At 39.9% G+C, this 12,880-nt stretch overlaps 1 protein-coding gene across 2 annotated transcripts in view; it reads left to right on the forward strand.

The window, feature by feature from the left end:
• LOC138725020 (sodium- and chloride-dependent GABA transporter 3) overlaps positions 1 to 12,880 on the forward strand; it is a 72,061-nt gene that overhangs the window by 12,260 nt on the left and 46,921 nt on the right. For both annotated transcript variants that reach the window (XM_069865509.1, XM_069865507.1), the window contains exon 6: positions 6,544 to 6,676. In XM_069865509.1, the coding sequence (XP_069721610.1) occupies positions 6,544 to 6,676 (133 nt within the window). The remainder of the gene's footprint in view (positions 1 to 6,543; positions 6,677 to 12,880) is intronic.

Genomic DNA, 12,880 nt, shown 5'->3' on the forward strand with positions numbered 1-12,880 from the left:
CATCAATCAGTGCAGGTCTTGAAACAATGATGCAGGCGTAGTTGTCTTATGAGTGGAAAGGGAGGTGACTGATATTCTCCCCAAGTCCCTTTCACAGCTAATTTTTAATGATTTCAACGACACTGACGTGTCATTGTTACCAAGCAGTACTAGATATTTTAGAAGGAAGTGTGCTGAAGCAAGATTATTCTTACCTTTTAATTTGATAAGTGGTTCATGGATGGAGCAACGTTCAACCCTATCAGGACCTGAAGAAGAAGGAACTAGGCTGAGCAGCAGCGAATGCTGTTCAACTAGGAATAATTCATTCTGATATGTGTATGTCACAGAGAATATGCTGTAAGAGGTAATTATTTTAGAGCTGTGTATAATGCTTTAGCTGAGGGATTCTCACTAATGTGACCACTGGGAATTGTCCGTCTACTGCTTAAAAAAAAAAAAGCCAAGTATGGAATTAAGTGGATTTCTGGAAAAGAATTCTTATGTTTTGAGAGAATTTATTACTGATTCTTAATTACTTGTAAGAGCTGAAATGCATCTTTCTAACCATTGAGCTCTGATGGCTCAAGTAGGTATCCAGCAATGTCTGGCAAAGATTATTTGTAGCACTTCTACAAGCCTTGCAAATATGTTATATTTCCTATTTTAGAGTTTCCATAAAAAACTTCAAAAAGAGAGGTTTGTACAAGACACAGGTTCTGTATCCTTTGTCAATTCAGCATATGTAACTTTCAGAAAGGTGAAAGTGTCAGCTTATGTTGACTTCCAGTGAGAGTTCAGCACTCATTTTGAAGTACATATACTTCTAGCAACTAGATTGGCTACAAACTCACTGGCAGATCACCTTTCTTCAGCTTCATGATTATATCCATTCTTCTTCTGGAGGTGCGTCAGTGATTGCCATACTGCTGCGTTGAAAAAAAACCTGACATAATCAGCCCATTTATAGTTTTCTGCGTGTTAAAATCTTGAGGGAAAAATTACTTTTTAAAGCGTTCTCTTGAATGTACTTGCCCTACTATGTGGTATTAATAGGTCATTCCTTCCCATGGCGTCATCATGTAAACAGAACTCCGCAGGGTTGCCAGCCAAACAGCGGTTCGTGCACAGGCCAGTCATGCAGTGTCCCCTCTTAACGCTTGTCTCCACTGCTCCTACTAAGGTTCAAGATGGCACAATACAGATGCAAGTACAATCAGAACCAACTTAATATGCCTATGTCATATGTGTTACTAAATATTGACATTTGTGTAGGCAATGCAGTGTATATTGCACGTAATAGGGGCGTAGTATGTAGTATATGTTATATTTTGGGACTTGGAACTGTAAGGGTTATCACTGCTGAAATGTATGTTCCCTTCCGGTAAAAGAGGATTCCTACACATTTTTGTCAAGCCCTGCATCAAGCAAATTCTCTTCTAACCAAAATTTTTCTTCATTCTCTTGATTGTCGCTACTCAGTGGAGCTCAGGAAGTCTCCTTTGCTTTATTTGGCGGCTACCTTTTAATATACAGTCTGTCAAAGTATGGAATAGGGTGTTTGGTTTATGTTTTAAAACTGAGAAGCGTTTCACAGCTTTCATTTTGCTAGTACATAGAACATTCCTATACCTTATGCTAAGGCAGTTTTGCACCAATCTGTATATTTTCTTGCATCAAGAGATAATGAACCACACCAGAGAAGGGAAACTGTGGAAAACAGTGTGAATAATAAATGCAGTAATAATTGACTAGGGAAGTAACAAGACTGCCTCTTTTACTTTCGTTTCATTAACAGGTAATTTTTCTTTTTACCTTATATAGTGTATATATGTTTAGAAAAAAAATCCTCAGATGTGTATGAAGTAAACTGTTAGTCCGTTGGTTTCAGATTTTTGTGTCCTTTGCATTCAGCAAAGATTTTGTGAGTTTGCCATATGAGTACCATTATTAGAAGTTATGAATATGTAGGACAGTGGATAACACTATCTCAAATGTTTAGCACTTTGTATGCCCTGTTCAATACTGGAGTTTTTAGTCTGTGAGAGAAAAGCATTCTGTATTCAAAGAAAGGTGGGAAGTGTGTAATTTTGGTGAGCTCACCTTCTCCTAGCTTTTACTTCTTTCTTTGTGAGGTTTTAGTATATCTGGTCAGTAAATGGGAGACTCAAGCAATGGGGCCTTCTCTGAAATGCCACTGCTTATGCGTTTATGTATTACTATTATTATTGAAATAAGCATTCTTTCCAATGTCCTTGTTCCTCCTCAGCTGTTTCTTGCCCACCTTTGAGTTATGCTGTCTGAGTGTGTGGATCCACCTTTCCTCCACATTAGACACCAGTTAGCACAGATTTGACAGCTGCAGGGAAATGTCACAGCTTCCTGAAAACACTTCAACACAGGAGAGCTTTAGTGTTGTTCAGCAGGGCTGTTGGTTCCATGGAATTGAAAGAGCAATTTCACTGTCCAAGAGACCCTCCAAAGCTGCTTGCAGTGGAAAGAGTTGAAGAAGAGCTTGGAGAACCGCTCCCCAGGGAGGGTGTGCTGTCAAGTGAGCCTCTGCGTTCAGGTTTTTTAATTCTCTGTCACATGCCTGAATCACGGCAGCTTTCCCACCAAGAGAGGACAAATGTGGCTGGTGGGGAAACAATTCAAAATTGCTGTTTCAAAGCCTTTGCTGTGGGTGTGCAGTGGGCACTCTCATTGATAAAATAATGTGTCACAAATAACACGAGATAAGCAGCTGCCTCTGATCTCTGACAAAACGAGTGTAACTTCTTACTTATCTATGTGTCCCTGGCAAACATCTCAGCCTTTCAGTGTGTCTGGAAGTACCGCAATTGCTATGGTCATACAAAGGAGTCTGATTTTATGGCTGCTAACTATAGCATCTACTAATGAGAATCTGGCATAAATGTGTGATGATGTTAATTGAAAGAACAGAGGTAACCATTAGCAACGGTATGTTCCTGGAATGCAGGTAGCAAGGGGTCATGGTGTGCAGTCTAGTTTCTTGCGGTGGGTATTTTATGTGTACTTGCAGCATGCTGAAATTTTTCTGTGGCTCCATTATCCCTTCTTGTCCCCACACTGTCCACGTTTATTTGTTTTTACCAACAATTTCTGTGTGGATTCCAGTTAAACTGTAAGCTTACAATAGGCATGCAACGGTTGGCGCTATAAGCTGTGACCAGGATAAATCTACTGTAGTAGTAAAGTCATGGTTTTGTTCAGTCTGCTTGTAAATAACCTTGTGACCAAGCATCAGTGTTTCTGACAGCTAACAAGAAGCATCAAGAAAGCCAACCTGCAGGTGCATGTCCTATTATTCCACTTAAATTTAACTTGATTCATTAGATTCTTGTAACTTTTATCACTTCTTTTCTGTGGTATTTGTGGGAAGACAAGCAAAGATCTTTCTTCAACAGCATTTAGTCAAGGTATAAATGTCTTACTAGAGGTGGTGAAACTTGAAACATAGTGTGCCTTGGGTGTGAGATGTGTTATGTATCCACTCTAGTTTAAATTCCATTTTCTATTTGTTAGCAAAATATTCTGTGTAGAATTAATAATTTGCTACTACTCAATGAAAAGCCTTGCTCCAGTTTGAGTTAACCTTTGCATTCCACAGTAACCCGAATACCAGTGGAGCTTATTGCCCTCAATGTTTTGCTCGATATGCTCAGATACCACCCTGGCTTCTTTCCCAGTCTGCTGGCTGGTTCAAGAACCTGGACTGCTGTGTGTTTTTAAACAACAAAACAAAAAGCCCCCAAACACTTCCAACAACAGAAAACCAAGCCCAATACCTACAATAAATCTTTTCAAGCTCTCATGGCTTTGTCTTTTCTCTGAGATACAAAAATAGATAATGATTGATATCTTCAGGCTCTGTGCAGGACAAATCATTTTGCAGCAAGTGTTTCACATAGTCTGAAGCAGCTGGCAGCAAACTTGGTACCTCAGAGTTACTCTGCTTGAAATGGCTTTGTAATAACCAGTGATCTGTGGTAATTCACGTGGTTACCTACAGCCACGTTCACCTGGTACTGGCAACTACAGGGTTCCTGGGCTTTTTTCTATCAGCATTGTTGATTATTTTTATTTATTTAAATGTATGATGATTTCCAGACATTTGCATTTATTAAGAGAACATGAGATAACCACTTCCTTTTTTTTTTTTTTTGCCTTTTGCGCCGCAAGTGTGATCCAAACCAGCTGAAGTGAAAATGGGTTCTCCAGCTTCTGTCTGTATTTTATAATAGTGCTGTTAAGGACAGACAAGCATGATTCCTTTGGGAAAGTGTGCAGAGTTCAAGAACCAAAATCTAGGAGGCAGCTACTGAATATGTCCACTTTTCTGCAGTGTGTCTGGCAGATTTGCTAAGTCAAGTGGTTGCTGGCGTTCTAACCCCTCCTGGGATATTCCAATTTGACAAGTGGAAAGTTATAGCACAGAGTAGTGTCTTGAACTCATCCCTTAACCTATGAATCTGATTCTGGGTGTTTCACCTGTAGAAATTGGCTTATATACAGTTATACCCTGTGCCTTTCCTGAGACTTGTCAGGCTTCTCTAGTTACCTAACTAGGGCACCTAGTGCTCAGAAAATCACTATTTTTCTTTTTTATTTTTAATGTTGCCTGATAATTGGAATATAAAACCACTGCAATTTGTGGTTTATCTGAGGATCGCATCACCTTATTTTACAAGACCATGGAGTTGGTACCAGGGGATGACACCGATACCCTCTGTTCAAGAGTAACTTCATTTACAGTGTTCATGAGGCGTTTGCAACCTCTTTCCATTGCAGTCTGCATAAATTGCTCCCTTCTGCTCTGCTTTACTGTGTGCAATCACAAATGCTGAAACATTGGTGCAAACAACCATTACAAGTTTGGCTGCTCCTGACCATGTCACTGTAGAACTCTTTTCCAAATGCTTGTTATTTTAAATCAAAAGCATCTCTTTCAGTGCTCATTTTATGACTTGCAGTGGTGAGAGAAGAGGAGGAAATGGAGAGAAAGCTACACCATCTCTTTTTGTTATCTGTGTAATTTATGCAAGGTCATGGCAGCTTTTAGACAGAAGTTGAGCTGCTGAGGAGCTAGAAGGCGTGATCAATTCTGTCATCTTCTGTGCAAATACCTATATTGGGTGGGGAGGCCCTGGCCCAGGTTGCCCAGAGCAGTGGTGGCTGCCCCATCCCTGGAGGGGTTCAAGGCCAGGTTGGATGGGGCTTGGAGCCCCTGATCCAGTGGAAGGTGTCCCTGCCCATGGCAGGGGGTGGAACTGGATGGGCTTTGAGGTCCCTTCTAACCCAAACCATTCCGTGATTCTATAATATATTTATGGAAATGCACATGGAGTGAGCCATGGCCAATCCCAGAGACATTTGATTAAGCTAGTGAAATGAGTGAAATAGTTTTTGACTCATATACCAGTTAAATCATGTTTTTATTGTTGTGGAAATTTGAGTGTCCTAAAAATAAAGTCTTTTCATTGTCTATAGGATATCTTTCAGTCTGAAGAGCAATTGAAAAATCTCAAGAGAAGTCATTAAATCACTGAGCATTATAGGAATAAATTTTTGCTCTTGCTTTTAACCTCTTCATCCACAGAACCAGGAGTACTCATGCTTTATTGATGGGCTGGTAAATAATTTACATTTTCTTTAATCTGAGTGTTTGTTTAAAGTAAAATTTAAAGGGCATAAAAGTACAGCACATCTCCCTGAGAAGAGAATCATTCTTACATATAAAAAGATTAATTCTCATTAGTTTCTTCCCAAATCTTTGTTTTCCTGTTTAAAAGAAGTTGTTGCTCTCACTTGTTCTTGTTTAGTGAATGAAGCCTGGCCCCGGTCTGTGAGCTGTGAGAGGCATTCCTAAAACACATGAGGACTTCTGTTTTCAGAACTGAGTGGCTGGTGTTCAAAATACGCTATTTTCAAACAGTAAATGTAATGCATATTTTCGCAGACTGCTTTTCACAAAAAAAGGGTTGTGTTTCAGGGTTTTTTTAACTAATATTTTAATGCTACCATTTCCTAAATAAAAACCATCTGGAAAATGTCATGATGTTTGACAGTTCTGAAAAGAAAATTTTTAACATTATAGTTTCAATTAGAAAAGGAAATATATGAAAATAAATGTTACAATGTAGAAATAAAAGTTAGAACTTTTTTTTTTAAAAAAATACAATTTAAAAAAACATTATTTAATTGCTTTATTTTGGCTTATTTGTGTCAGTTATTAATTCAAAGAATTTGGGTTTTTTTCTTTGACTTCTACCTTGTACAAAAGCAATCTTTACATGTTTTATACTTTGTTTTGACCTGGAAAAAATGAAACATTTGTTCATTTTTAACCAGATGTAATATCCACTGAAAATATTCTGTTTCTTCCATCTCTTTATCTCTCAGTACGATGCGTGCTCACTATCTAGTATCCAGGATTCTCCTTGCTTGGAGCTGGTTTGGTTTAGCCCAGTGCTTTATATGTGACGCTGGCTGACTTCAATATTATCATCTTTTTCTGTTTGGTTTTTTTTTTTCCCTTGGAAGACGCAGGGTGCTGGCTATATCTGATGGAATTGAACATATTGGCAATCTTCGCTGGGAGCTTGCACTGTGCCTCCTTGCTGCCTGGACTATCTGCTATTTCTGCATTTGGAAAGGAACAAAGTCTACTGGAAAGGTGAGGCTAAAACTCTATGTATCAGCTTGATTATTACTCTGTTGTGTTCCAAACCTATGTCAACGTTTCTGTTTGTGCGAATGGGAATGGTAGGATTTCCCACGTGTCTTGTGTTGCTGTAAGTAGCTGTACTTGGTGGCATATAAATTGTTACTGCGTAGTTAGCAATCAGTCATACTTAGTGTTGTTTTGTTCCTCTTGGGTTTAATTATTCCCCCCCGTTCTGTTATATGGGGCTGGTTCTCTTTGATTTTGTTAATTTAGTGACTACACTACTGGCCAATCTTTGTACCCTGAAATCAGGACTGGGTCTTGCTCGTTTTCTGGTTTCAGTTGTTTATGGCTGAGTTTGGAATCATGGGTGGATTTTTCTGTTTGTTTCTGGTTTAGCAGCCTGTGTTTACAAATAAAATATTTGAAATACAGAGTGTTTTTTAATGTAGAAAATGCCAGAGTGAAATTTTTCAGCTTTCTCAGCCACTCACATCCTTTTTCCTATCAACATTTTGGCTGAAGCTGTTTGCTGAATTCTGTCTGTATTTGCCAGCAGTGCCAGTCAATCTGGGACTGCATTTTTCATCTCATTGTTTGAACACAGATTTCTGCAGCTCCGTGTCTATCAAGTCACTGCAGGAAAAATGCTGAGAAAGGCTGTCTGGGGATACATATAAACATGAATAGTTTAGAGGAACAAGAAGGGGAGAAACCTAAAGAGAAAAATCTAGAGAAGCAAAGGTGATATAAGGGAATAACAAGAGAAGTGCCCATATGTCTTTGAAGCTGTCACTCCAGGGAGGCACAAGGAAGTTCAGAGCTGTCTGAGGAGCTGCACCTGGCAGTGGAGAAATGAAGCTGAGCAAAACTCACTTTCTTTTTTCTATCAGAAAAAATGTCTTAGGCTGGAGATCAGTTTTACTGTAGTGTAGTGTGGAGGAAAAGTATGTATTGGAAATGCACATGCATGCACACAGGCAGGATGGTGTAAAACTGTGCTGAGCTTCTGTGAAACAGTCCTGATAGAAACAGGCTGCAGACAGGGAGAGGCTCCAGTGATTTCAGACAGGGGGTGGTTTATGTTTCTGCATTCCTGCAGTTTACATCCAGATTTTTATTGTTCTTTGGAAATGTATCACACAAGATTCCTTCAGCTTATACTTTTAGATATATTTAAGGATTTTAATATTCTTACACTTGCCACTTATTACAGCCAAAGTCACTGGAAATTGGTGCCATCTCCCCACTTCCCCAGAGCAGTGAGGCAAAGACGTAGCGTCTACAACACCTTACTGCTACAAAGGAATGAAATTTTCTGAAATACAGATGACAGAGCAGTCTTCTGGACTGCAGTTTCCATTTTTGATATAGTGGCATTGCAGAACTGCACGTTTATGCTCATCCAATCATAGTTGTACACATTAGATCTAATTTATTATATGCTAACTTCAGGGAAACATAGATAACTTCTAGATTTTTATTATAATAATAAAAGTGGTTTTAGGTTATTTTGCTAAACACTTTACATTGAATAATTTCAATCAAATGGTATTTGTTCAAAGCAGAAAACTTCTGAAGGTTTTAATCACTTTTGGAACTATTTTCAAAGGAAGGTGTCTGTGGGCAAGAATAGCTGGAGGGAACAAGGACAGGAAAAACAGACAAAATAAAGAAGGAGAGAGAAAGACCATTTTCATACAGCCGTGTTCTGTGAAATATTCAAGAAGCTGGTTTACTCTTTTCCTCTTTTTACTCTGCATCCTAGTGCATGGTTAAAAAAAAAAAAATCCAAGTCTTAAAAGCTGTCATAAACTAAAACCCTCATTCTCCATCTACCACTACCACAGAACTCATGTACTCAGATTATGAATATTTAATATTCTAAGATATTAAATATATTAAATCTAACGAAGTTTAGCTCCAAATGAAGTGCTTATGCACAGTTAATGAGATATTTCACACTTTTAAATTACCGTTCTTCAAAGTCATCACTTATTCACAAAAAGTTTAGTTTTCCATTCCAAAAGATGTGTAACATCAGAGTAATTTCAGATAGTTCTGACAACTTTCAGGAGAAATGTATTTGTGCCTTTTCTGAGGTTCTTGACACTGATTGTTCAGTCTTAAGCTCTGAAGTTATTTGTGTGCTAGCTTTCACGTTTATCGTAGAATGGTTTGGGTGGGACTCCCCCAGTCCAACCCCTTCTCATCAGTGAACAGACCTGCAGATCTCTGTTCATGTCAGTGTCTTCTAATTTACCATGGTGCAAAAAAGACTGAAACCAAGGAAAATAACTGAAAAGACCATATTAATGCCTGGAAAATGTGAGCAGAAGGATAATCTAGTGTATCAAGACCAATGCATGACAGAGGTGGACAAACTTCTAAGATTAGGTTGTTTCTTTTCCTTGAGCTGATTACCAGCAAGGCACTGCAAGGTATCTCCTGTGCTTGAAGACCCTGCATTTGGAGATGGACTTTTCATACCTTTTTCCCTGCCCTTCCATCAGGAGTTAAGCCCTGCTTGCCAGCAGTTAACACTCAGTCACTAGTCCCAAAGAAATCTGAAAGAAAATTTATTTCTCAATAGCAGGCTACATAAAGGCCTTAATGGATTCGGTGAGGCAGAAAGAAAGAGTAAAAGGACAGAAGAAAGAAAAAATAAGAAAAAGATGTGTGGAAGGAAAAAAAAAATGGTCTCCATTGTAGGAGCCCAGGAAAAGGAACTAGGCAGCAATGATTGCATCTCCTGAAGTGTCTTTTGTTTTAGCCTAAAGCAATAGCAAAGAATAGCCCTTCATGGAGAAGCTTTAACACTCTGTCCAAGACTGATCTCTGTATTCAAAGGAGAAAGTAGAACATTCATGAGATGCATGCAGAGTTCCTGCTGTCCGCCTCCACTATGTTAGGTTTTAAAACAGCTACTGCCATTTTCTCCCCTCTCCTGTGCGCTGAGCATTTAAGGACACCTTGGATTTGTTAAAAAAGGAGATTTTTGTGCCTCTCTGTGTGGCTTTCTAAAACTTCTCTTTGGTAGTGGGGAGACTGAAATAGTACACTGAAATCAGAGTTGTATCTTTGTGATTTCATACCTTCACTGCTGCACCTTAGTGGACATCCACTTCTCTGTGAATACCTGCTTAGACTGGATCTAAGCCCTGGTCCACAGCCCAAGCAAGTCCAAAGCATGTTTCAGTGCACTGCAAGACAGCTGAGGAGACATGCAGATGTGATAGTTTGGGGGCAGAGACATCATGTATCTGTTAACCTAATGCATGGAATTGGGGGGGAGAACTGGGCGGGGGGGGGGGCGGGGCGCGGGGGGAGGCAGAAAGCCAGCTGTGGTATTTATAGTGATAATGGAGTGAAATTTGCTGGAAAATGAAAGGTGAAGCCAAAAGGCACAGACTGACATGGAAGCACCTCTATAGGAGAAATGTATCAATTGGCTAAAAGTAACAAATGCAAGTGGTTTTTTTTCCATTGAGATTGCCAGGCACTTTTACCCATTATCAAAAATAAATACGGTGACCCAATGAAAAGACTTTAGAAATGCAATAGTTTCAGTCATTTGTTCCTATGTGACATCTTCATATTTCATTTCTCCTTTCACAGAACCTGCCCTTCCTTACCAGTTATCACATCCCCCACACAAAAATTGATCAGTGAACAGTGCCATATGGAAGAAAATCAAACAGGAGCCAAAATATGATTTTTTCTGTTTAGTGTGATCGTTGCTGATGTACATATGTCAGGGCTAAAACATTGTCCATACATGATGCACTACCTGTATCTGTGATTTAGAACTGTTGAGGTTTTACAAAGCTGTCTTCTACAAAACTATGTGGTTGCCCATGTCCTCATCTCTTCACATGTGCACAGAGATCCCAATAGATACTGCTTTTGTTAGTTCTTGAATTATATATTTGGAATATTACTTGCATCTCTTACTCAGAAAGAGCTGCTCGCTCAACTTGAATACAGAAACAAGAGACTCGGTATCCATTTATAGTGCTGATTCTTGTAGTAATGCTTTCATTTCTTATTTCTTCAGCTGAAGAAGGGTAGATAGTCCCCTGTTCTCCCCCAGGACTTTGTCCTCAGCTGCTGCTACTCTATAGTTTCATGATTGGCTCATACATAGCAGTTTACAAAGTAGTTTGTAGTTATCGGTCCCCATGGCACTGCATGCAAAGATTAGTATTGCATGGAATTCCTGCTAGTGGGAAGGAGGGCTCTTTAGCTTCTGCAGTCAGCATAGGCTTTATCTACAATGTAAAGATGTCTTTGTTGTAGAAGGTTTGTTTACAAGGCTGTTTTGTGAGATTTATGAACTTTAATTCTGTATACCACCGTGGTGTCAGCTAGCATGGATTGAATCCAAACTAGGTCTTAAGAACGGGAAAGCTTAATGAAACAAATAGCTCCTCAAGCAACAAAGGCAGCCTCAGACAGCTGCTAGTGCTATGCTGGTAACTGAAATTTGTCTCTGAGAAGTGAGCTGGCTGCCATGTACCTGTTACTTCTGCGGCTGGGCAATTAAAAAAGCTTGTGTGGTTAAAAAAAACCCCAAAACCTCCAAATACCCTGTATAAGCTTGATTGTGTCATATGTAGGATGTGTAAGGCACTGCTATAGCGGTCTGACAGGGGGATCTAACTGTAATAAAATCTTCTGTGAGTTATTTCCTGTGGGTGTGTGTTCATTGCTATCCGAGATAACTCTCCTTAGTTCAGGTTAGTATGTATTTTTGTGGTTTAGTTTGCACGTCACTTGTTCCTGGAGTGCCTCACTGAGGTGAGGATAGCAGTGTACCAAGTCTTGGATGAACCAAGTGAGATGGCTCTCTTCCCCAAAGAGCTTGCCCTGACATCTGTGCAAAAGAGATCTTTGTTGAAGCGAGGGGATGAAAGCAGAGCAGAGAGATTGAAGCAGTTGCATAAGATAGAAGGATAAATCTGTAGCAATGATGTAATTTTCAGTCACACTGTCTTCCTGCCCAATGTCTGTATTGTGTGATCCTCCCTGTCCTCCTGCAGATCGTACCACCTCTTCTTCCCAGACTGAAACTCAGCTCAAAACCACAGTTAAACCGCAGCACATTGTCAGATCAGTGTCCAGTCCTGAGGTGGCACAGGGGCTGGATTTAGAGGTTGTTTAGTAGGGAAGTTACAGTGTGATAAGCCTTTAAATAAAATAAAGATGTGACTGACTGCATTATAATGGATGCAGTAGCCATAGGGCATGGAAATGTTGAGAATTAGGGTCTGTAGGACAAGGATACTTGTTAGTTTAAGTGGTAAGGCTATTATTACGTTTCTGTTATAGTTGTTATACTTAATATACAAGTAGTATTGCAAATGCTTTATGATGAATACCTCTCTCAGATGTCACCATGGTGATAAGAGCCTATGTTCCTCAATGGATGACAGAAAATTATCATCCTGTGTGCAAACACACCCCCTTTCCAATAATAAACAGTAAGCTCTCTATTATCCTCTAAACATCGGAAACCTCCCAATAGAATCATGGAATCATTTCATTTGGTAGGGCCTCTACAGGCCAGCTGGTCCTGTACACAAGGCAGTTTAAAAATTACAGAAATTACTGAAAGAAAGAAGAGGTATGAGTATACTACAGGGATGTCTCTTTTTGCCTGCTTGTTAACACAGAATCATAGAACAGTTAAGGTTGGATGGAACCTTAAAGATCATCTAGTTCCAATGCCCCTGCCATGGGCAGGGACATCACACCAAATCAGGCTGCCCAAGGCCCCATCCAACCTGGCCTTAAACATCTCCAGGGATGCGGCAGCCACAACTTCCCTTGGCAACCTGTTCCAGTGTCTCACCACTCTCATGGTGAAGAAATTCTTCCTAATGTCTAGTCTAAATCTGCCCTTCTCCAGTTTATACCCATTCCCCCTTGTCCTATCACCACAAGCCTTTATGAATAGTCCCTCTCCAGCTTTCTTGTAGGCTCCTTTCAGGTACTGGAAGGTAGCTATAAGATCTCCTCAGAGCCTTCTCTTCTTGAGGCTGAACAAGCCCAACTCTCTCTCAGCCTGTCCTCATAGGGCAGCCCTCAGATCATTGGGCAGCCCTCAGATCATCTTTGTAGCCCTCCTCTGGACCCGGTGCAAAAGCTCCATATCCTTCTTACATTGAGGATTCTAGAACTGGACACAGTACTCCAGATGAGGTCTCACAA

Source organism: Phaenicophaeus curvirostris, chromosome 11 (assembly GCF_032191515.1).
Source record: "Phaenicophaeus curvirostris isolate KB17595 chromosome 11, BPBGC_Pcur_1.0, whole genome shotgun sequence".
In the NCBI taxonomy this organism is placed as follows: domain Eukaryota; kingdom Metazoa; phylum Chordata; class Aves; order Cuculiformes; family Cuculidae; genus Phaenicophaeus; species Phaenicophaeus curvirostris.